The following is a 24,799-nucleotide window of genomic DNA, read 5'->3' as shown; positions in this document are numbered from 1 at the left end:
GGATCAGGAACAGATCGGAGAAGGTTATCATGCCACTGTACCCGGCCATGGTACACCCTCACCTGGAGTACTGCGTCCAGCACTGGTCGCCGTACATGAAGGACATGGTACTACTCAAAAGGGTCCAGAGAAGAGCGACTAAAATGGTTAAGGGGCTGGAGGAGTTGTCGTACAGTGAAAGATTAGAGAAACTGGGCCTTTTCTCCCTCAAACAGAGGAGACTGAGAGGGACATGATTAAAACATTCAAGGTACTGAAGGGAATAGACTTAGTAGATAAAGACAGGTTGTTCATCCTCTCCAAGGTAGGGAGAATGAGAGGGCACTCTCTAAAGTTGAAAGGGTATAGACTCCGTACAAACATAAGGAAGTTCTTCTTCACCCAGAGAGTGGTAGAAAACTGGAATGCTCTTCCGGAGTCTGTCATAAGGGAAAACACCCTCCAGGGATGCAAGACAAAGTTAGACAAGTTCCTGCTGAACCAGAATGTACGCAGGTAGGGCTAGTCTTAGGGCGCTGGTCTTTGACCAGAGGGCCACTGTGTGAGCTGACTTCTGGGCACGATGGACCACTGATCTGACCCAGCAGCGGCAATTCTTATGTTCTCCTAAGTACTGGGAGTTACAATAGACAAACTTAACCTTCAGCACACATAACCTCTCTAGTGAATAATATTCTTCTTTTAAGATAAGACAACTTAGGACAATAAAACCAGCCCTAACCCAGACCAGTTCAGGACAGCAGCACAATCTGTCCTAATACCATACCTGGACTATTGCAACTAATTATAATGTGGCATTACAGAAAAAACAAAAGAGACTACAACTACTACAAAACATGGCTGCAAGACATTCTCAAAAGGAATTGATATGAGAGGGCAAGTCCACTATTAGAACCATACTGGCTGCTGATGAGAGAATACAGTTCAAGAGAGCCTGCATGGTTTACAAAGTGATCTATGAAGAAAACTGAAAATGGACTAACTTCTGAAGTCCCCAAATCCTTCAATTCACATGTATCACGCCACTTCAAACTATCCTTCCCATCGTCTCAACAAGTTTGACGGAAGATGTTTTAGGCTATCTTTGAATACCAAGGACCTCTCATTTGGAACAAACTGCCAACCTATCAAAGACAACCCACCACCTAGCTTGACTTCCAGAAGTAATTTAACTCTTCTCTCTAAAGCTACTCTTATCCTTCACCCCTCCTAACAATGTAACCTCAAGAACTTGATCTAAATCTTATTGTAAACTGCATAGAGTCCTTGTAGAAAATTGTGGTATATAAGACACTGTGTTGTATTGAGAGAGATATGCTGTGAATGCCAAAGAATGTAGACTGGGATGAAGGAGCGAGCCTTCATTCTGTGTGAGCAATGATAGAAACAACTGAAGTTTGATGGGTTTCCAAACACCGAGTTGCAGAAGAAGAGGAAACCACAGTTAATGTGGCCACCGAGGCACTGTGAGAATCAAAGTTTGATTAGAGTTTTCCCAACTGGTGGAATTGGAGAGAATACATAGAGAAATTTGTTTCTCCAGTTGAGGAGAAAGGTATCTGACTCCAGACGATCAGAAGTTAGAGTCTGGAACCGAAGAATGAAGGTTTATTGTTGTGGGGAGAAGCAGAGGTCTGCTTTGGGGATTCCCCAATCTGAGAATATCTGTCACAAGAGGGGAGGGCTGAGTGACTATTCATGAGGTTGAAAGAGTCTGCTCAGCTTGTCTGCTAAGATGTTTTGGTTTTCCCACTAGGTAAACTGCCTTGAGGAATATATTGCAAACAATTGCCCAGGTACATATTTGTATCACTTCCTGGCATAGTGGGTGAGACTCTGTGCCTCCTTGTTTGTTCAAGTAGAACATGGCAACTTGACTGTGCAAAATGAGGACTTATTCTGGAGGTGATCCTGGAAGGTGCGAAGGGTGTTGCAAATTGCACAGTTCTCCAAGAGATTGATGTGATAAGTCTTTTTTGTGAGGAGTCTAAACACATTAAGCATGTAGGCTGTCTAGGTGGGCTCCCCAACCCAGTATGGAGGCATCCATAGTGAGCAGCTTCTGATGCGGTAGAGACTGAACGAGAAGGCATTTGGCTAGACTGGATAGAAGTATCCACCACCGAATGGACAGAGTCCCCATAGGAACTCTATTTCCCCATCCCGTCCCAGCGAGTTGTTACTGTCCCATTCCTATAAGCTCTGCCTTAACCACACAAGCCTCAAACATTTATGATTTTAAAGTGTTTGAGGCTTGTACAGATAAGGACAGAGCATGCAGGAATGGGGCACAATAGGAAAAGAACTTTCCGGGATGGGACAGGAAAATGAGCTCCAACAGGGATGGGGAAAACTTGGTCCCCGTGTCATTCTCTAGAGGTAAACTAACACTTATACTGTAAAACCTGTTTCCAGAATTCCTCCTCAAAACATCCTGATGTGTTTAATACCTAGTAAGCACTTGAATAAGAATAGGTGAATTTCTAAATGCAGTAGGATAGGTATTGGTAGAATAAACACCACAATACTTTGCAGTATTAATCAAAATAATAATAATAATTTTATTCTTATATACTGCCATACCAAAAAAGTTCTAGGCGGTTCACAACAAGGTAAGTTAATACATGGGTTACAGATAAAGCACAGTTACTTACCGTAACAGGTGTTATCCAGGGACAGCAGGCATATATTCTCACATGTGGGTGACGTCATCTACGGAGCCCCGGCGCGGACAGCTTTTCAAGCAAACTTGCTAGAAGTTTCAAGTTTGCACACTGCACCACGCATGTGCGTGCCTTCTGCCCACTAGAGGGCGCATCCCACCTCGTGGTCCTCAGTTCCATAACTAGCATAGAAGCCATCCCCGGGGAGGCGGGCGGGTTGTGAGAATATATGCCTGCTGTCCCTGGATAACACCTGTTACGGTAAGTAACTGTGCTTTATCCCAGGACAAGCAGGCATGATATTCTCACATGTGGGTGACCTCCAAGCCAATCACAAAAGGGTAGGTGGGAGGATGGCAATTTAGGAAAATAGATTTTGCAAGACTGACTGGCCAAACCGGCCGTCACTCCTGGATAGGGTGTCCAGGCAGTAATGAGATGTGAATGTATGAACCGAAGACCAAGTGGCAGCCTTACAGATGTCCTCCATCGGAGTGGAACGGAGGAAAGCTATCGAGGCTGCCATTGCTCGGACCTTGTGCCCCGTGACTCGACCCGGGGGAGGGAGGCCAGCCTGAGCATAGCAAAGGGAAATGCAAGCCGCCAACCAGTTAGACAGAGTGCGCTTGGAAACTGGGTGCCCTAATCGATTGGGATCGAAGGACAGGAACAATTGAGGGACCTTCCGATGAGACCTGGTGCGTTGAAGGTAATACGCCAACGCCCTCTTACAGTCAAGCGTGTGAAGCGCCGTCTCGCCAGGATGGGAGTGGGGCTTAGGAAAGAACACGGGAAGGACAATGGACTGATTGAGGTGGAAATCAGAAACAACCTTAGGGACAAACTTAGGATGGGTGCGGAGAACCACCTTGTCATGATGGAAGACGGTGAAAGGGGGGTCCGCAACCAAGGCTTGTAGCTCCCCAATCCGCCTAGCGGAGGTGAGGGCAATCAAAAACACCACCTTCCAAGTCAGCAATTTCAAGGGGGACTTGTTGAGTGGCTCAAAAGGGGGTTTCATCAGTTGAGCTAAAACCACATTCAGATTCCACACGACAGGAGGAGGCTTAAGAGGGGGACAAACCCTGAGTAACCCCTTCATGAAGCGTGTCACCAAGGGATGGATTGACAGGGGGCGTCCATCCAGGGGTTGGTGGAAAGCGGAAATCGCACTAAGATGAACACGCACCGAAGTGGTTTTCAAGCCCGAGCGTGACAGATGGAGTAAGTAGTCCAAAACCGAGGATACCGGAACCGCTACTGGATCCAGGTGAAAAGCCGAACACCAGGTGGAGAACCTGGTCCACTTCTGCGAATAGCAGAGCCTCGTCGAGATCTTGCGGGAGGCTTCCAACACATCTTTCACCGATTGGGACAGATCCGGAGAAGTCAGGGCGCAAGAAACCAAGCTGTTAGGTGCAATGACTGCAGATTGGGATGTAACATGGATCCTTGACTCTGAGACAGCAGAGATGGAAAGACTGGCAGAAGAAGAGGTTCCCTGGCACTGAGCTGAAGCAGCAGGGAGAACCAGTGCTGACGCGGCCACCGAGGTGCTATGAGAATCATCGTGGCCGTGGACGATTTGAGATGTACTAACGTTCGCATGATCAGAGGGAAGGGAGGGAATGCATACAGGAACCTCCCGTCCCAATCGAGGAGGAAGGCATCCGCCTCCAGACGATCCCGCGAGTACATCCGAGAACAATACAGTGGTAGTCTGTGTGTCTCCGGGGAGGCAAACAGATCCACCTGTGGCGTTCCCCAGCGAGCGAAAACTTCGCGCAGGACTGCTGAGTGTAGGGTCCACTCGTGCGGTTGCAGGAGTCGACTGAGTTTGTCCGCCAGACAATTCAGTTCTCCCTGGATGTAGACCGCCCGGAGGAAGATGTTCTGGGAGGCCGCCCACTCCCAAAGGCGAAGAGCCTCGGAGCAGAGGGGCCAAGACCCCGTTCCCCCTTGTTTGTTCACATAGTACATTGCTACTTGATTGTCCGTGCGGACGAGGACCACCTGGTCCTGTAATACGTGAACGAAGGTTCGAAGTGCTAGGAAGATGGCCCGAAGCTCTAGCACGTTGATATGACAGCGACGGTCTTCTGCCGACCACAGGCCCTGCGTGCGGAGACCGTCGAGGTGGGCTCCCCACGCGTACTCCGAGGAGTCCGTGGTCAAGACCTTTTGAAACGGAAGGGTGCGAAACAGTAGCCCCATGGACAGATTTGAAGAGTCTGTCCACCAACGTAGCGATTTCCGCAAAAGCGGAGTCACCGAAATAAGGCGAGATTCCGGATCGCACTCCTGGCGCCACTGTGACGCGAGGGTATACTGAGGGATCCTCAGGTGCAGCCTCGCAAATGGCGTGACATGTACCGTCGAGGCCATATGGCCTAGCAGCATCATCATGCGCTTGGCTGACACCATCGATCGTTGAGATACCTGGCGGCCCATCCGTACCAAGGCTTCCAACCGCTGGGTCGGAAGGTAGGAGCGTAGGCGCACCGTGTCCAGCACTGCACCTATGAACTGAAGAGACTGAGCCGGCCTCAACTGAGACTTTGGAAAATTTATCTCGAACCCGAGGGTTTGCAGGAAGGCAATAGACTGTCGGGTCGCTGAGATAACCCCCTCCCTGGTCGAGGCTTTGATGAGCCAGTCGTCCAGGTAAGGGAACACGTGGAGCCCACGAGACCTCAGGGCTGCCGCCACCACCACCATGCACTTCGTGAATACTCGTGGGGACGCGGCCAGGCCGAAGGGCAGAACCCTGTACTGAAGGTGGAGGTCCCCCACCTGGAATCGTAAAAATCTTCGGCAGGCGGGGTGCACCGGAACATGGGTATATGCTTCCTTCAAGTCGAGGGAGCACATCCAGTCCCCTTCTTCCAAGAGAGGATATAAAACCGGGAGAGATAGCATTCGAAACTTCTCCCGGACCAGGAATTTGTTGAGTTTCCTGAGGTCCAGTATGGGGCGCATGTCCCCGGTCTTTTTTGGGACCAAAAAGTAACGGGAGTAAAACCCCGTACCCCGCTGGTCCTTGGGGACCCGCTCGACCGCCCGAAGCTTCAAGAGAGCCTTGGCTTCGGTCAGAAGGGTCGGTAGCTGCGAGCGGTTGCAAAAGGCTAAACTTGGGGGACTGTCCGGTGGCGAGGACGCAAAGTTGAGCGAGTAGCCCTCGGAGACGATCCGGAGCACCCAAGCGTCTGAGGTAATCCCGGTCCATGCCTCCCGGAAGGACTGAAGACGCCCCCCGATGGGGAGGGTTACTTGAGAAAGCGCGGAGGGGAGCCCGCCCCGTCCGCTCAGCCCGTCAAAATGAAGGCGCGGGCTTAGAAGGGCCCTGCGCCGGGGCCTGGGTTTGTCCCCCTCTGCCTCGCTGAGCCGGACGTCTCGGAGGCGGTCTTGAGAAAGCCGGGGTCGACTTCTGGGGGTATCGGCGCGGCGGGGGCCGGAAAGGTTTCTGCGGCGGGGGCCTAGGTTTGGGGCGGACCAGGGATGCTAAAGAGCGCTCCTGCTCCGACAACCGCTTGGTCGCCGCATCCAATGACTCGTCAAATAACTCGGACCCCACACAAGGCAAGTCTGCAAGGCGTTCCTGCAGGTTTGGGTCCATGTCGAGGGTGCGAAGCCAGGCCAAGCGGCGCATGGCCACTGCGAAGGCCGACACCCTCGAAACCAGCTCAAAGGCGTCGTACACTGCATGGAATAGGTACAACCGCAATTGAGACAGGTTGGACATAAACTTATCGAATCCTGCTCTTTGGGAGTCCGGTAACGAGTTTCGATATTGGGGAAGGTCCTTCACCATACCACGCAAATAGGAGGAAAAGGTGAAGGCGTAATTTAGAACCCTGGTGGCCATCAGGGAATTTGAATAGAGGCGACGGCCAAACTTGTCCAGGGTCCGCCCCTCCCTGCCGGGTGGAACCGCCGCAGAAACCCGTGAGGGCTGTGATTTTTTAAGGGCAGACTCCACCAGGAGAGACTGGTGGGAGAGCTGTGCCTTATCAAACCCTTTCGGGGGAATCGTCCTATACTTCGATTCCATTTTTGACGGGACAGACGTGACTGTAAGAGGGTTTGACAAGTTCTTCAGCCAGGTCTGCAGAAGGACACTGTTGAGAGGGAGTCTAGGCACCTCTCTAGGAGGAGTGGGGAGGTCCTGTTCCTCTAAAAATTCTTTTGAATATTTAGAACCTACCATAAGGTCAATCCCCAGGGCTTGGGCCATGTCCTGAACAAAGGATGAAAATGAGGACGGCCTAGCCTGGGGAGACGGGGTTCTCGACCGCCCCACCGAAGAAAGGGGGGAGGCCTCATGAGAATAATGAGGATCCCTAACAGATCCCGAATCCCAGGATCCCCCTTCCAAGGCTCTCGAAGGGGAGGGGGAAATCATCCTCCTCGCGGAACCCTTGGGGGAGGACCCCGGGGTCCGTGGGACACTCTCCCATTTCCTCGGCGAGGCGGCCCGGGAAGACTTCCTACGAGGTGAGCGGAGGAGCCTCGGGTTGTCGAGGCGCAACTCCGACACCTGCAGCGCCTCGCCCCCGAACGACGAGGAACGATCGCGCCGAGGCGAGCCTCGGGGTCGCTTAGACTTCCTCGATGGGCGCCTCGTCCGAGGTCGCGTCGAGGGCGAGGCGTCAGGGGAAGACCCGGAAGAAGAGGAGGAAAGACGGCGCACTCTGCGCAACTTTTCTTTGGGCCGCACACTCCGCTCAGGAGGCTCCCCCGAGGTCGAGGTCCGGGGCGGAGCCGAGACCGAGGTGGACGGGGCCGCAGTGCCCGAGACCGAGGTCGCCGAGGCCGGGGCTCCCGAGGTCGAGGGAGCCGAGACCGGGGCCTCCGAGACCGAAGGCGCCCCGGCCGAGGTCGAGGCCGCCGGGACCGCAGCACGCTGCAACACTTCCAGGGCTCCCGACAGCTCCGATGAGATCAGGGCTCGAAGGAGATCCTGGAAGGCCGGAATCCCCACGAAGGTGGGGAGTTCCGAGTCCGGGGCACACTCCCTGGAGGGCGACCTCGGTCTCGAGTATTCCCTCGGGGTGTGCGAAGTCGAGGTCCGATGCGGGGCCGGGGTCGACCCACCCGCCTTCGCCTGAGTCGAGGATGGCTTCTTTGCTGGAGGGGATGGAACAGAGGACTTACCCGAAGCTGGCTTCGCTGACGATGACTTCGAAGACGAGGGCCGAGGCGAGGCCGAGGCCCCCGAGGACGCCGAGGCCGAGGTCAAGGCCGGGGCCGAAGCCGAGGCCGACGTCGAGGCCTTGGGCGGCGCGTCGACGGCGAACAATTCAGCCATTCTGGCCTTGCGGCGACGGAGGGCCCTGTTCTGGAAGGTAGCACAGCGATCACACGACGCTGTCGGATGTTCGGGCCCAAGACAGACAATGCACCACCGGTGAGGGTCGGTGATGGAAAGTAACCTCTCACACCGGCTGCACTTTTTGAATCCCGTAACAGGACGGGACATCCACGAAGAAGATGAAGTAGGCCGGGAACGACCGACGTCCCACGGCCCCGGCTTCCGGGAGCCCCCGGAGCCCAACGAAAAACAAAATATTTTTTTTTTTTTTTTTAAACGAACCGAAAAATAAAGCAGCACCGCGACTAATTCGATCAAAGAAACAAACTAAACGCGGCAGCGAGAAGGCAAAACACTGGAGCTCAGATCCACAGGGCTTTCTTGCTCCGCGGAAAAATTTGAACTGAGGACCACGAGGTGGGATGCGCCCTCTAGTGGGCAGAAGGCACGCACATGCGTGGTGCAGTGTGCAAACTTGAAACTTCTAGCAAGTTTGCTTGAAAAGCTGTCCGCGCCGGGGCTCCGTAGATGACGTCACCCACATGTGAGAATATCATGCCTGCTTGTCCTGGGATAAAATATAAATTAGAATAATGGACTTAAATAGATAAAGACAGAAAGCATTTACAATATAATGCAGAAAATACCGGCATGGCAGGGAAAGAAGTAATACATAGAACAGATGAAATACATCATGTTAAATATAAGGAACTTGATTAAAAAAATGAAGCAGAATACATTAAGATACCAGCCTATCAAAGAGTTGAGTCTTTAACAATTTTCTAAAATCAAGATAGGAAGAGACCTCTAACATAATTTTTCCAAGCCATACATTCAATTACAAAATTAAAGGGGGGCAACAAAAACAAATAGAAAACTAAACCTTACAAAACATATTGAAGACTAACTTTACAAACATAAAACACGAGGAAAGGATGGGAAAAGAAATACAAATTGATTGATAGAAGAGAAGACAATTATGGTAAAAAAACAATAGGAAGGGAAAGAACACTAGGAGAGGAAGGATGCATAGCAACACCTAAGGCTGCTTAAGCAGTGCTATGTGGAGTCCTTTACATCATGCCTAACTTTTACAGAACCACGCTTAGTGCCACACTAGCAAGTGTTGATTTTTTAGGCAGCATACTGTATATAAAATTATGGTCTAATTGCATAGCATGATATTAGGTTTGGAATGGGTGGGGATAGTGCCTTGTGTATAACCACAGTAAATGCCTCGAGGGAGGATTTTCCTTAGGGTGTCTCCTGTCACAAGGTCAATAAGTATATGAGCCAGTGGGGGGGGGGGGGCGCTTTGCTGTTGTAAGGTGCTACAGTTGATGGAGTATTGTCAGGGGGCCCGTCTGCAAGCCAGTGGGAGTGGTGGGGGGGGGAGGGCTGAAGGTTGCCAGAGAGAATGGCTGGTGTGGTGTGCCACTGAGAAAGCTGCTGCAGATTGGGACCATTTGGTAAGGGAATAGTGATTCTAGAAAGCTGCTCCCATGTCTGTGTGAGAGAAAAGTACGGTACTTTTTTCCTTCCTTAAAATTGCTGCTCCTTCTAGATTTGGAGGGATTTGGGTGTGCAGCTCTGCTCCTATTTTACAAGAGGCTCTGTCTGGCAGAGTGTCTTGTAAAACTGAGAAAATGCCACACCTTGACCCGAACATGTGAATTCCCCTCTCCATATCTTATCTAAAACCTTCCTCCCAGCCTACTGTAAAGGAAATGTGTAAGCACTGATAAGCCAGGGCATTAATACTACTACAAATTTTCCTGTCTGAATGCTGATAAAAGGTTGTGAAAATGAGCCATATGCTTATCTTCAGTATGTGACAGAGTAGAAGCCCTTAAACCAATCTTTCACAGGCATACAAGAGCCCCTTCTTTTGAAAAATGCAACTTTTGCATGGTTTTTCCGATAAGTAAGGAAGCAAGCAACACAATATGCAAGAAGTAAATAGTTATTTAAAAACATGCATTTAGAACAGTGGTCTAAAACTCAAACCCTTTGCAGGGCCACATTTTGGATCTGTAGGTACTTGGAGAGCTTCAGAAAAAATAGTTAATCTCTTATTAAAGAAATGACAATTTTACATGAGGTAAAACTCTTTATTGTTTATAAATCTTTCCTTTTAGCTAAGTCTTAATAATAATATTGTCATTTATAGCTAAAGAGACATATGATCAAGAAAGTGTTTTATTTTACTTTTGTGATTATGATAAACATACCGAGGGCCTCAAAATAATACTTGGCGGGCCGCATGTGGCCCCCGGGCCGCGAGTTTGAGACCACTGATTTAGAACAAAAGTAACAGTTCTTTAATCAGCACAATGCAGACTTAAAAATCAAACTGTACTAAAACAGGTACACTACATTCAAGAAAAACAAAAAACAAACCAGAAGTGAAAATATGCTTTTATGAATGAATTGAAACAGAAGTCCAAAGTATTAGGGGGGGACGGGTAAGAATTTACTGATTTTAACTGTATTTTTATTTGGTCTTTTTACTACTGTTATACTATTAATAAAATTGCAAGTTATGTTGAATTATACATGTTGTACATTGCAACTGCAGGAAAGGAAGGTCTAGGCGCAGGCCCACAAGCCTTCCCCCAACGTCAATTCTGACGTTGGAGAGAAAGTCCCTCCAGGCCAGCCAATCGCTGCCTGGCTGGCCCGAAACTTCCTTTCCAACGCCAGAATTGACGTCAGGGAGAAGGCTTGTAGGCTAGCGCCTTCCCTTCCCTTCCTGCAGTTGCGGCGGCAGGGGGCGGAGACGTAGGGAGAGAGCCTAGGCTACGTGATCATCTGTCCTGTTGTTCCCATGCACAGCTTAGGGACGCTGTCTCTGAAAACGGGACATTTTGGCATCTGGAAGCGGGGACACTTGATCATTTAATTTACCATTGTCCCTGTATAAGATTATTTTGGAATTCAATTTGGACTTAAATAAATTGTCTATTAGAAAACCATGTTGCATTATCCTATGATACTATTCTGTTTGGCATGTCTATGAGGAAAAAAAGTCAAATATCAGCACATAATAACAAACTACAGTATTATTAATCTGGGGTTGCTATTCAGCATATCACCAATAACTGGAAAAATTATACTAATCTTAATTATACATTTTGGTGGAATTCGGTATGCCATATTTTTAAGATGGAAAGAGCAATTGCAATACAGAAAGGGAACTATAATCAATAATAATAAAATGCTAGAGGCGCATGCGCTCTTAAAAATTCGTGAGCGCTGGCGCCCTGAGGTGTGCTTCTGTGCCAGTCCTCAGGGCGCCTGCGCCAAAGATACCAGCGACTCCTCCCTCCCGCTCCTCTTCAAAGCAGCCTGCTGAGGTTCGCCAGCCGCTGTAGCGAACCTCGCAAGCCGCTCTCCACCTGCAGAAGAAGGAGTCGCCGTGTCACCTCCCGCCCTCACTCGCCGCTGCCGCTGATCCTCCTCTTCAGAGCAGCCTGCGATCGTGGCCGGCTTTAAAGAACCTCGCAGGCCGCTCTCCAGGCTCAGTAGCACGCTCCCTCTGACGCACGGGATCGCGTCAGAGGGAACGTGCTACCGAGTTGGAGAGCAGCCTGCAAGGTTCGCTAAAGCCGTCCACCACGATCGCAGGCTGCTTTGGTGAAGAGGAGCAGGCCAGAAGACGCCTGGATGTTGGGAGGGCAAGGAGGGAATCAATACCGGGAGCCAGGGGGAAAGGGAAAGGGAGCTGCTTTGGGGGGAGGGGTGTGCTGGGGGGAGACAGAAGGGGCCATGGAGAGATAGGGAGAGGGAAAAGGGGCTGCTTTGGGGGGAGGCGTGTGCTGGGGGAGACAGAAGGGGCCATGGAGAGATAGGGAGAGGGAAAAGGGGCTGCTTTGGGGGGAGGTGTGCTGGGGACAGACAGCTTTGCTCGGGGGGGGGTGGGAGGGAGACAGAAGAGGGCCATGGAGAGACAGTTAGGGAGAGGGAAAGGTGGCTGCTTTGGGGGGGAGGTGTGTACTGGGGGCAGACAGCTTTGCTCAGGGGGAGGGACAGAAGGATACAGACAGCGGCCAAGGAGAGAGAGATAAAGAAACAGACAGACACATCTATTCTAGCACCCGTTAATGTAACGGGCTTAAAGACTAGTAATTTTATAAAGATCTGGGGGCCATTGAAACGATATTGTAATGAGTAAACATCATTTTCCTTGGATGAATATATATACACATAGGGGGGGTGGGGGGAGTTTTTCTGGAAATTTCACTAAACTATATGTTTATATTATATTTATGATATAATTGATTGTAATATTTGAAAGAAGGTGAGTGGGACAGGATATAATTTTTATGTTTTTAGAATTATATGAGAATTACAAGTGTTATTGTTGTTACTAATGATATATTCCTGTACGCTTGCTGTAAGTTTTTAAAATGAATAAAGAATTAAAAAAAATAATAATAATTCTAATCAAATTAAAAACTAAAGTAACAAGTTAATACATATCAATGTAAAATATAGAAATAAAACACAGCAGCAACTACCTATGTGATTAAATGCATGCCAGTGGAGTGTAACGCACAATGGCTTATTTGTGTCTAAAGTGCTCTAATTGGTTATTGAACACTGAAGACTTTAAGAGATCAGGATCTAGCGGTGATCCTTGAGGGGAAGAATGCTGGCCTAGTGCCTAACCCTCAGTAAACCTGGTTCTAAGAGAGAGGTTAACGAGGATCTGCATTAAAGATAGTTTTCACAGCAACCTGTGAACTGTCTGCCTAATTTTGTAGTTCTTTTTTAGCTCAGCAAAATCAGTCAGGCAATAGTGTAACCTTTAGAGTCTGTTAGGGTTTAATACAAAAAAACAGTGTTTTAGCCTAGATTAATGATTTAGGTTGCATTTCATGGTATATCATCAGATTAGGGCACAAATAGCTGTTGGGGAAAGGATCTGGTGTTAATTTAATTTCCTCCCACCCACCCCAAGGCAGAGTTTTTTGATTTATAGGCTCTTCAGCCAACCAGGAACAGGGCATTACTTTGGTAGGATTTTTTCGCCCTTTCTTTTTACTTCCGGGTATAAGTACTTCTGCACCACAGTATGGCTGGGAAACATATCACCAAAGCTACTGCTCAGGTTACTTCTGTCTTTGTGCAGACTGAAAATGTTACCCAGGCAGAGGGAGCAATTCCATGTACAAGCTGACTTCAACTTGAATCCTTCATGAAGGAAGTAAAAAACTGAGAGAGGAGGTGGCAAGACTGAGAAGCATACGAATGAGAGGTACATCGATGAAATGGTTCATGAGGTGTCAAAGATTTCTAACAGTGGAGAGAAGAGGCTGTGCTGGGGGAAGGCAGCTGGACTCAGATTATGGAACACTGCAAGATTGGTACTGTGACTCCCCCCACCCTTGAACTAAAGAATCGGTATGCTGTCCTGGAAGTGGAGAAGATGAGAGCATCCCAAGGAGAGGAAGGACCAAAGCCTGAGAACCCAAAAAGCAAAGTTACTTACCGTAACAGTTGTTATCCAGGGATAGCAGGCAGATATTCTCACACATGGGTGACATCACCGACGGAGCCCCGCAGCGGACAGCCTCGAAAGCAGACTTGCTTGAAGATCTTTATAAGAGCTTCCGAGTGCTGCACCGCGCATGTGTGTGTGCCTTCCCGCCCGAACTAGGGGGTGCATCTCCTGTGATGATCCTCAGTTCAGATACCTAGCTAAGAAGCCAACCAGGGGAGGTGGGTGGGTTGTGAGAATATCTGCCTGCTGTCCCTGGATAACAACTGTTACGGTAAGTAACTGTGCTTTATCCCAGGACAAGCAGGCAGCATAGTCTCACACATAGGTGAACTCCAAGCTAAGCAAAATGGGATGGAGGGATAGTTGGCAATTTAAGAAAAAAGATTTTGCAAAACAGATTTGCCAAAATGGCCATCCCTTCTGGAGAAAGTATCCAGACAGTAATGAGAAGTGAATGTATGAACCGAGGACCAAGTGGCAGCCTTGCAGATTTCCTCAATAGGAGTTGATCTGAGGAAAGCTACAGACGCCACCATAGCTCGTACTTTATGTCCCGTAACTCGACCCTGCAGAGGAAAACCAGCTTGAGCATAGCAGAAAGAGATGCAAGCAGCCATCCAGTTGGAGATGGTGCGCTTCGAGATAAGACATCCCAACTTATTTGGATCAAAGGAGATGAAAAGTTGAGGAGTTGTTCTGTGAGGTTGAGTGCGTTGTAGGTAGAAAGCCAAGGCACGCTTGCAGTCCAAAGTATGGAGCGCCATTTCTCCAGGATGAGAATGAGGCTTTGGAAAAAATACTGGCAGAACAATAGATTGATTGATATGAAATTCTGAAACAACTTTAGGGAAGAATTTTGGATGAGTACAGAGGACCACTTTGTCATGGTGGAAAACTGTGAAAGGTGGGTCCGCTACCAAAGCCTGTAACTCACTGATTCTTCGAGCAGACGTGAGGGCAATGAGGAAAACTGCTTTCCAAGTGAGATACTTGAGATGAGCCTGATCAAGTGGTTCAAATGGACGTTTCATCAATTGAGCCAAAACAACATTAAGATCCCAAACCATGGAGGCAGTTTAATGGGTGGATGGACATTAAATAGTCCTTTCATAAACTGGGAAACAACGGGATATGCAGAGAGAGGTTTCCCATCAAGAGGAAGATGAAAAACAGCAATCGTACTAAGATGGACTCGGATAGATGTAGACTGAAGTCCTGATTGTGATAAGTGAAGTAAATAATCTAAAACAGAAGCCAAGGAGGTTGACATTGGCTCCATATGGCGAGTGGAACACCAAGCAGAAAATCTAGTCCATTTCTGGCCATAACACTGTCGAGTGGACAGCTTTCTGGAAGCTACCAAAATATCCTGTACAGACTGAGAGAACTGTAGAGAGTCGGTTAGGTTGAAAGGTACCAAGCTGTTAACTGTAGAGACTGCAGATTGGGATGAAGTAAGGATCCTTGACTCTGAGTGAGCAGAGAAGGAAAAACTGGTAGAAGCAGAGGCTCCCTGGTGCTGAGTTGAAGTAGAAGGGAGTACCACGGTTGTCTGGGCCACTGAGGAGCTATCAGAATCATGGTGGCGAGTTCTGTCTTGAGCTTGACAAGAATCCTAAGTATCAGTGGAAATGGAGGGAAGGCATAAAGAAACTGATCCCTCCAGTCCAGGAGAAAAGCATCTGTCTCGATGTTGAGGAGAGTATATTCGGGAGCAAAAGTGAGGCAGCTTGAAGTTGAGGGGAGGGGACGCAAAAAGGTCTATCTGCGGGGTCCCCCAGCGAGCAAACACCTGACTGAGCGTGGGGGAATTGAGTATCCATTCGTGAGGTTGCAGAAGACGACTCAATTTGTCCGCCAGACAGTTGTCTTGACCCTGAATGTAGACAGCTCTGAGGAAGATGTTGTGATGAATTGCCCAAGTCCACAAGCGCAGAGCCTCCTGACACAGGGAGTGAGATTCTGTCCCTCCCTGTTTGTTGACATAATACATGGCTACTTGGTTTTCCATCCGGACAAGAACCACAGTATCGTGAAGGAGATATTGAAAAGCTTTGAGAGCATTGAAAATCGCTTTGAGTTCCAACAGATTGATGTGACATAGACAGTCTGTCGAAGTCCACAGACCCTGAGTACGGAGTCCGTCGACATGGGCTCCCCATGCGTAAGTGGACGAGTCTGTTGTGAGAACTTTCTGATGAGGGAGTGTGTGGAACAGCAAACCTCTGGAAAGATTGGAAGAGAGCATCCACCAGTGGAGAGGCTGCTTCAACAAAGGAGTTACTGTAATTTGTTGAGAAGACGGGTCCGTGGTTTGTTGCCATTGAGAGGCCGGGATCCACTGAGGAATGCGAAGGTGAAGTCTGGCAAAAGGAGTCACATGAACTGTAGAAGCCATGTGACCGAGCAGGACCATCATTTGCCATGCAGAAATTGATGGAAGACGAGAGACCTGATGACAAAGTCGAATGAGGGTATCTTGACGTGGTAGAGGAAGATATGATCTCAGGTTGACAGTATCCAGGGTGGCCCCAATGAACTGGAGAGATTGAGATGGGGTCAACTGAGACTTTGGAAAGTTGACTTCGAACCCCAGATGTTGAAGGAATATAATAGTCTGTTGGAGTCACTAAAATAACCCCTTGAAGAGAGGGGGCCTTGATAAGCCAGTCGTCCAGGTATGGAAATACTTGAAGACCTTGGATGCGGAGAGCTGCAGCCACCACCACCAGACATTTCGTAAACACCCTGGGGGAAGAAGCAAGTCCAAAAGGAAGGACTCTGTATTGCAGATAAAGATCCCCCACCTTGAATCGGAGATATTTGCGATAGGCTGGATGAATGGGAATGTAAGTGTAAGCCTCTTTGAGATCCAGCGAGCATATCCAATCTCCCTGATTCATCAGGGAATATAAGGTGGGCAATGAGAGCATCCAAAATTTCTTTTTGAGCAGGAACTTGTTGAGAGCTCTGAGGTCCAGAATGGGTCGCAAATCTCCCGTCTTCTGTGGAACTAGAAAGTAATGGGAATAGAAGCCCAAGTTCCGTTGAGACAGAGGAATCTCCTCAACAGCTCGAAGGTGAAGAAGAGCCTGAGCTTCCTGAAGAAGAAGAGGAAGTTGCGACTCATTGGAAAGACACTCTCTTGGAGGGTGATCTGGAGGTTCCTGAAGCAAGCGAAGAGAGTATCCCTCTCGTAGGATGGTAAGTACCCAGAGATCTGAAGTGATTGTTTCCCTCTGGTGATAAAAATGGGAAAGATGACCCCCTATTCACAGAAGGGAATTCTGATGCAGGGAGGTTGGAATGCTCAGACTGGGAACGTTAAAAAGACTGAGCTGGTTTAGTGGCAGCAGGAGTTTGAGACTTCTGTTGACATTGTTGTTGTTGAGGATGTCTAGGTGGAAGCCTGGAAAAAGCAGGTGTCGTTTTCTGAGGATAGTGACACTGTGGTTGTTTGTAAGCCCGAGCTGGTGAAGTCTTAGGCTTGGGTCTGATGAGAGAAGCAAAAGAGTGCTCATGTTCAGAGAGGCGCTTAGTAGCAGCTTCTATGGAATCATCAGAGTTCATTACCCAGACAAAGTAAGTTGGCCAAACGATCTTGAAGATTGGGATCCATACGCAGCCATGCCAGTCTACGCATGGCCACAGCAAAAGCAGAGACTCTTGAAGATAATTCAAAAGCATCATAAGAGGCTTGCAACATGAAGAGACGCAATTGAGAAAGAGTCTTGAGGATCTGTTTAAACTCCTGAAGATGTGACTGGGAGATATCAGGATAAAAAGAAGGAAACAATTTCAAAAAATGGTTGAAATATGCAGAAAAAATATAATTATAATTAAGAATTCTGTTAGCCATCATTGAATTTTGATAGAGTCTGCAGCCAAACTTATCCATGGTACGCCCTTCCCGGCCTGGAGGTACTGCCGCATAGATTTTGGATGGATGAGCCTTTTTTAAAAGAGGATGGTGTCGTCGAGGGCGTTTTGGCTTCCTGGACCATGGAATGATTTTCCAAGGGCTGCTGAGCAGGGATGGTGTGCATTTATCAAAGAAGGGAAGAAGTGTCTTTGCCGGCAGGCTGGTTAATCTGCTGTAGAGGGCTTTAAACTAGAAGTGATGGGGCAGGGTAATCAAAGCTCCTGGATGAGTACAATCCCTTGGGTAAATAATCACTGAATAACTCTACACAGAGGGGAAAAGGGGGCAATGTCTGGAGAGCAGTATATACACTAATGCTCGAAGTATGGGAAACAAGATTCTGATCTTGAAGCTGTGATGGAAGAAGAGGAGTTGGATATGCAGTAAACCCCTAAGAATTTGTGTTTTGCGAATTTCAGACTCAGTCTTTCGCGGTATTTTCTGACCGCCTCTTCTGGGAACTAAAGTCAGGCTACACCAATCAGGAGCTGCCTTAATGCGCCAGATAGCGTGTCAAAGCAGCTCTTAATTGGCATAGCCTGACTTTAGTTCCTGGAAGAGGCGGTCAGAAAATACTAAGAACGATCCTGCACCTGATTTTCAGCACCCGCCACTGCCCCTGCAGGCCTCTCCTGCCTCCGGAGACAAGTTTTCAAACTCCACATTTATGCTAGTAAAATGTTTTATCCATGGAAATAAAAAGCAGCTCCATTTAAAAGCTCAGTTTTATTTTTATCCTTATTAGAAGGATAATGTGCATGATAAGTATTCTGATGGTCCCTTGCTACAAGGGCAAATACCTCTAGGGTTAAAGTATTATAAACATGATGCAAGAATTTAAGAATTTTTTTTTTATTGTAAAAACATGTTAGATGGTATGGCACTGGCTTGGGTTTGCTCATCACAATATAAGCACAATACACAAAAATGTCCTAATGTGAATGAGCAGATTTCTTTATTGCATAAAATACATATGAAGAACTGGGTTAAAATCCTAATAGTACGGTAATATATTTTACTAAATATATTTGTGGGGAACTGATTTATAGAATACATGAAACAGAGCACAAAAGGTATTTTTTTTTTTACTCAATCTTTAGATTTTTTTTGTAGAAAGCATAGTGGGTCAGTAAGGAGGCCTCTCAGTACCGAGCAGAAGTGCCAAATTGCGCTCCTGCTGGTGCTGCTCAGCGGCCGAAGGAACTCACGGCAGCTGGTTAGCAGCAGGGCAGGAACTTGGAAAGTTTGCTCCTGCCCACTGCACCTCCACTGGGGATCAGCAAGATGAGGTATGAGGCTAGGGCAAGGAAGGGGGAAGAGCCTGATGATGGTGGCAGCCTGCAATACCGTATATACTCGAATATAAACCAGGATTTTGGGGCCAAAAAATTGGCCCAAAAATGGGGGTCTGTTTATATTCGGGTCATCCACCAGTGACCACCCAAAACTCTCATGGATTTCCTGAAGGCCTGCCTTAGGCCGGGACAGGAATGATCCCTCCCGTCTCCTGCCCAGGCCGACACTAACAATTACCACCCTCCCTCCTTCCCTCTCCTTCGTACCTGTTGGTTTCCTGGTGGTCCAACATGTATCCCGCACTGAAATCCTCCAGAAGATTATAAACGTAAATAGCCAGCGGTGCACCCAGGACGGCACACAGCAACGAGTTTTTCATGCTGCCGCCCAGCCCTGCACCACTCCTTGATAGGCTGCCGTGAGAACCGCGAATCCCACGAGAACTTGCGACAACCTATCAAGGAATAGTACAGAGCCAGCTGGTAGCACAAAAAGCTCCAAAAGGAAGGACTTGGGTGTGCTGCTGGCTACTTACATTTACAATCTTCTGGAGGATTTCAGAGCAGGATACATGCTGGGCCACCAGGGAACCAACAGATATGTGAGGGAGAGAAGGAGGGAGGGTGGTAATTTAGTGTTGGCCGGGGCAGGAGATGGGAGGGATCCTTCCTAAAGTTAAGGGGAACGGTTAATCTGCTGGATGGGTTAGAGTGCAGAGGGGAGTATGGGACAATCAAGCCATTGTGACATCACTGATAAGGTTGGCTCTTTTTAGGGGGCAGAGGGTACAGGTAAGGAAAGTGGGACAATGTTCAGAACCTGGCCGGGGGGGGGGGGACAGTATTCAGAGCCTGGCAGAGAAGAGGGCTTGGTTCACAGCCTGGTAGAGAATGGGACTGAGTTCAGGGCAGGGAGGGAAGGAGGCTGAGTGCAGAACTTGGCAGGGAGGGGGGCTGAGTGCAGAACCTTGCATGGGAGGGCGTGACGGAGGGGACACTGGGTGCAGATCCTGGCAGGGCATGGCACTTGAATATTAAGCCCCCGAGTTATATTCGAGTCAACCATTTTTCCTCCTTTTGGGGGGAAATGGGGGTCTCAGCTTATATTCAGATCGACTTATATTCGAGTATATACAGTAATTCTGGGAAGGGGTGTATTGTTGGCTTGAATATAAACTGCAACCCCCATTTTTAGGCTAATTTTTTGGCCCCAAAATCCCGGTTTATATTCAAGTATATTTGCTAAGTTAGGGCAGATGCCAGCCTCCATCTTCTACTTGGTCCCAACCATAAAGGAAAAGGATGCAAGTTTTAAAAGATTGTAATCTGGTGACCTCGACTTGTAGGGGTTTATAGTGTGTTTAGCTTTCGGTATCATTTACAGGATTTTTCAAGTTATTGATTTATTTGCTTGCTTATTTATTTTGCTTTGGATGTAATGTCATCAATAGTGCAGTACATGGCAAGACAGACTGAGACAGGCTGGAGGTAGCTTTGATGGCGAATCCAGCAGTGGGGCCATGTAGCTGATGCTGGATGGATTTCTACTGTCTGTGTCCGTCTTGCATACTGAAGCTAAATTAAGTAAACTACTGGAATTTGTTACCGAGTGTCAATCAATTGGATACCTGCCTAATTCTCAAAAGTCACAAAATAGGAAAGACGGAATTCTCCAATCAGCTTAAAATCAAAACACAGTAGTCTGAATTTGATGTGAGTTTCCACTAGCAACCAGTGTAGATCTCCTAAAAGCAAAATACAATCTGTATAATAGTTCATGCTACTAGGTGCACTATTAATAATGGAGCAAAAATTAATTTGTTTCCTGTCATAATGCACCACTGCATTTGTACTCCTCTCTCATACTGTTTGCATTCTAATACTGCATTGGAAGTTACATTGAGGTCCTTTTACTAAACTGCAGTAAGCAGTAATGCATGCTTACCACAAGTTAGAGACATATACTACAGGTCACATTGAGGCATCCTACAGTAAATTTGCACACATACCAGGTACTAAATAAGTATTTTGTACTTTTGTGGAAGGGGGCATTATTTGGGCATGATACCACTACTTAGCACATGTGCGCCGATTAGAGTGGGGTTAGTTTGTGGGCCTATACTGTCTACAAAATGGGTGGCAAAAAGGGCTTATGTGGTAATATTTTTAATTGCTGCACACTAATTGTGCAGTTACGCATGTGGCCATTAATACCAGAAAATAGGAAAATTAGCCAGTTTCTGAATGCGACAAAGTGACCTTAGTGCACAGTAAAGAACTGCATAATATGTGTGTTGGGGGAGGGGGCCCCTAAGTCCAGGTTTTGCCATGGCTTTAGTAAAAGGACCCCACTGTTTGGGAGTTAATAATGTTTATAATGTAAATACTTACCAAATTAACATTGATAGTTTTTTCCCAGTTTTTTTCATTATTTATGCCAGCATTGTTAACCACAATGTTTAGTTTTCCAAAATGATCAACTGTTTGTTGAAAAGCATCTAAAATATAAAATAAGAACATAAGAACATAAGAACAAAAGCAGTGCCTCTGCTGGGTCAGACCAGAGGTCCATCACGGCCAGCAGTCCGCTCACTGATTGTATTACTTTACTTAAAACAAAATTTTAAAAAACAACAAAAAAAAACCAAAAAACACCACAACAACCCAATCATAAAGCACAGTTACTTAATTTAACAGGTGTTATCCAGGGACAGCTGGCAGATAGTCTCACATGTGGATGACATCATCCTTGGAGCCCCGGTACAGACAGCTTTAAAAGTGCATCGCCACTTTAAGAACTTGAGAAAGTTTGGGAAATGCCCGCAACGCGCATGTGCGAGTGTCTTCCTGCCTGATACTGCTTGTGGCTCCTCAGTTCATTAAGCCAACTAAGAAGCCAACCAGGAGAGGTTGGTGGGGGGTGAGAATATGCTGCCTGCTTGTCCTGGGATAAAGCACAGTTACTTAGCGTAACAGGTGTTATCCAGGGACAGCAAGCAGCTATTCTCACATGTGGGATTCTCTAGCTTACTAGAATGGGATGGAGGGAGAGCTGGGCATTAGGAAAATAAATTTTGCAATACTGTTTGGCTGAAATGACTATCCCATCTGGAATAATAATAATAATAAAAAAGCCGAAGCCATAATAGTTCGAGGCGGTTTACAATGAGAAGTACTGGACAATCAGTGAAAAAATACAATACATAGAAGATAAAAAGATAAAAAATTAAAAACAGTGAATCAGGTTACAAGTTGATCATACAACTGTTTCTACTAATTTTCTAAAAGTAAAAAAAGATGGAGCATGCATAATAATATTACCCAACCAGTCATTCAATTTGCTTGCCCGAAATGCAACAGTTCTATCCAGAAATCTTTTAAAGCGACAAGCATTTACTGTTGGGTAAGCAAACATATGGATTCTGCGTGTAGGCCTGTTAAAACGGTCTAGAAAAAAAATGAAAGACCAGGTACTCAGGAGCCATACCAAATATTGATTTAAAACAGATACAGGAAAATTTAAACAAAACTCTTGCCTCCAATGTAGTTTTTGATAGAGTAATATGTTCCCATTTTTTCAAACCAAAAATCAGCCAAACTGCTGAATTTTGAATAACTCGAAGCCTTTTCAGTGTTTTCTTAAATGTACCAAATAAATAATATTGCAAAAGTCGAGCATACTTAAGATGGAAGACTGAACTAGCAGACAAAATGATGCAACATCAAAATTTTTAATGGTTCTGAGTTTCCATAAGACCGAGAAACATTTTCTGACTAGCAAATCAGACAGTAGTGTGATGTGAATGTGTGAACTGAGGACCAAGTAGCAGCTTTACAGATGTCATCAACAGGAGTGGAGTGAAGAAAAGCAACTGAATTTGCCATATCTCTTAACTTTTTGGGCTGTGACATGACTCCCCAGTTGTAGCCCAACCTGAGCATAACAAAGATATAAGAGACCAGCCATATGGAAATCGTTCTCTTGGATACTGGACATCCCGGATCAAAAGGAGACACAAAGTTGAGAAGATGTTTTGTACAGTTGAGTTTTCTGCAAATAGTAGGCTAATGCTCATTTGAAGTCCAGAGTATGAAGTGCCGCTTCCCCAGGATGATAGTGAGGCTTAGGAAAGAATACTGGAAATACAATAGATAATAGGTAAAATTCTGTGACAACCTTTGGAACTTAGGATGGGGAAGAAAACCCACTGTCATGGTGAAACACTGTGAAAGGAGGTTCTACCACCAGTGCTTGAAGTTCATCGACTCATCGAGTTGAAGTAAGGGAGATGAAAGACCACTTTCCAAGTAAGGTACTTGAGATGAGCCACAGACATTGGTTTAAAAAGGAGGCTTTATCAAAGCAGCAAGGACCACATTAAGATCCCAAACTACTATAGGTGGTTTGACATTGAAAAGTCCTTTCATGAATTTGGACACAAGAGGATGGATAGTGAGGTTTCCCCATCGACTGGCTCATGGAAAGCATTGATAGCACCGAGATTAACTCTAATTGAAGTAGTTTTGAGACCTGAATTGGATAAATGACAGAGGTGGATTTAGCTTCATGATGATAGAAGAGCACACCAAATGGAAAACCATGTCCATTTTTGCTGGTAACACTTCTGTGTAGAAGGTTTTCTGGATGCTTCCAAGATTAGTCTGACAGGCTGAAAAAAATGAAGATCAGTCGATGTTAGGCTGGGAGGCACCAAGCTGTCAGGTGCAATGCTGAAAGATTGGGATGCAGAAGAGTTCAGTGATTCTATGTGAGAAGAGACAGGAAAATTTGAAGAGGTATTGGTTCCTTCATACTGAGTTAAAGTAGTAAGGAAAACCAGGGCTGATTGGGCCACCGAGGAGATATAAGAATCATGGTGGTGGACTCCTACTTGAGCTTGACAAGCGTTTTGAGAATGAGAGGTATTGGAATTAAAGCATAGAGTCCAATCCAGTAGAAAAGCATCTGCTTCCAGGTGGTGAGGAGAGTACTGCTGGAAGCAAAACTGGGGGAACTTGTGCTTGTGGGTGGACGCATACAAGTCTATCTGAGGAGTCCCCCACGGAGAGATGATGTGATGCAGGGCTGCAGAGCTGTGACCATTTGTGTGGTTGAAGAAACCTGCCGAGTTGGTCAGCAAGAGATTCTGCTCCCCTTGAATATATATTGCTTTCAGTAATATATTGCAAATAGCAGCCCATGTCCAAATCTTCTGGACCTCATGACAAAAGATGGAGGGACCCCTTGCCTCCTTGTTTGTTTATGTAATACATCACAACCCAATTGTCCATGTGGATAAGAAGAACGGTGTTGGTCACAATGTGCTGAAAAGCTCCGATAGCATTGTAGATCACCAGTGACCTTGTGTACGAAGACTGTTCAGATGAGCTCCCCAAGCGTAAGTGGATGAGTACGTGATCAGAACTTTCTGATGAGGAAGGGTATGGAACAAAAATCCTCTGGACAAATTGGAAGAGTTCATCCACCACTGCAACAATGGTTGAAGTGAAAGAGTGACTAATTTGTTGAGAGAGTGGGTCGAATGTTTGAGACCACTAAGATGCGAAAATCCATTGAGGTATCCTGAGATGAAGTCTCGCAAATGGAGTAACATGTACTGTGGAAACCATGTGATCCAGTAGTTCTATCAGTCTGGCTGAGATTGCTGAGAGATGATTAGTCTGAGTGCAAAGCTGAATCAAATGATCTTGTATTTGCTGCAGTAGAAACACACTAAGATAAATGGTGTCGAGCAGAGCTCCTATGAATTGTAGAGTCTTGAGATGGATGGGATGAAGTTGGGATTTGGAAAAATTGATTTTGAAACTCACTGCTGAAGGAAGAGAATTGTCATGCAGGTCACTGTCACCCCTGGTGAGGTAGGATCCTTGATAAACCAGTCATCCAGGAAAGGAAAGACTTGAAGGCCCTGAGACAGTAGTGCTGCCACCGCCACTACCACCATGCACTTGGTGAATACTCTGGGAGAGGATGCAAGGCCAAAGGGTAGTGCTTTGTATTGATAATGGTGATGAGCCACCTGGAAATGGAGGAATCGCCTGGAGGTCAGATGCACTAGATTGTGAGTGTAAGCTTCTTTC

General features: G+C 46.9%; 1 protein-coding gene across 8 annotated transcripts in view; it reads right to left on the bottom strand.

Moving 5' to 3' along the window:
- Positions 1–24,799, bottom strand: part of HPGD (15-hydroxyprostaglandin dehydrogenase) — a 287,193-nt gene that overhangs the window by 232,053 nt on the left and 30,341 nt on the right. For all 8 annotated transcript variants that reach the window (XR_004539278.1, XR_004539281.1, XM_033942717.1 and 5 more), the window contains exon 3: positions 21,089–21,195. Coding sequence is in view for 6 of the 8 variants with exons in the window: in XM_033942717.1 (XP_033798608.1) it covers positions 21,089–21,195 (107 nt within the window). In the remaining 2 variants the exon portion in view is untranslated. The remainder of the gene's footprint in view (positions 1–21,088; positions 21,196–24,799) is intronic.

The sequence above is a fragment of the Geotrypetes seraphini genome, chromosome 1 (genome assembly GCF_902459505.1).
Source record: "Geotrypetes seraphini chromosome 1, aGeoSer1.1, whole genome shotgun sequence".
NCBI classification, from domain to species: Eukaryota; Metazoa; Chordata; class Amphibia; order Gymnophiona; family Dermophiidae; genus Geotrypetes; species Geotrypetes seraphini.
Note: the sequence above shows the minus strand (reverse complement) of the source record. Positions and strands in the feature narration are given on the sequence as shown.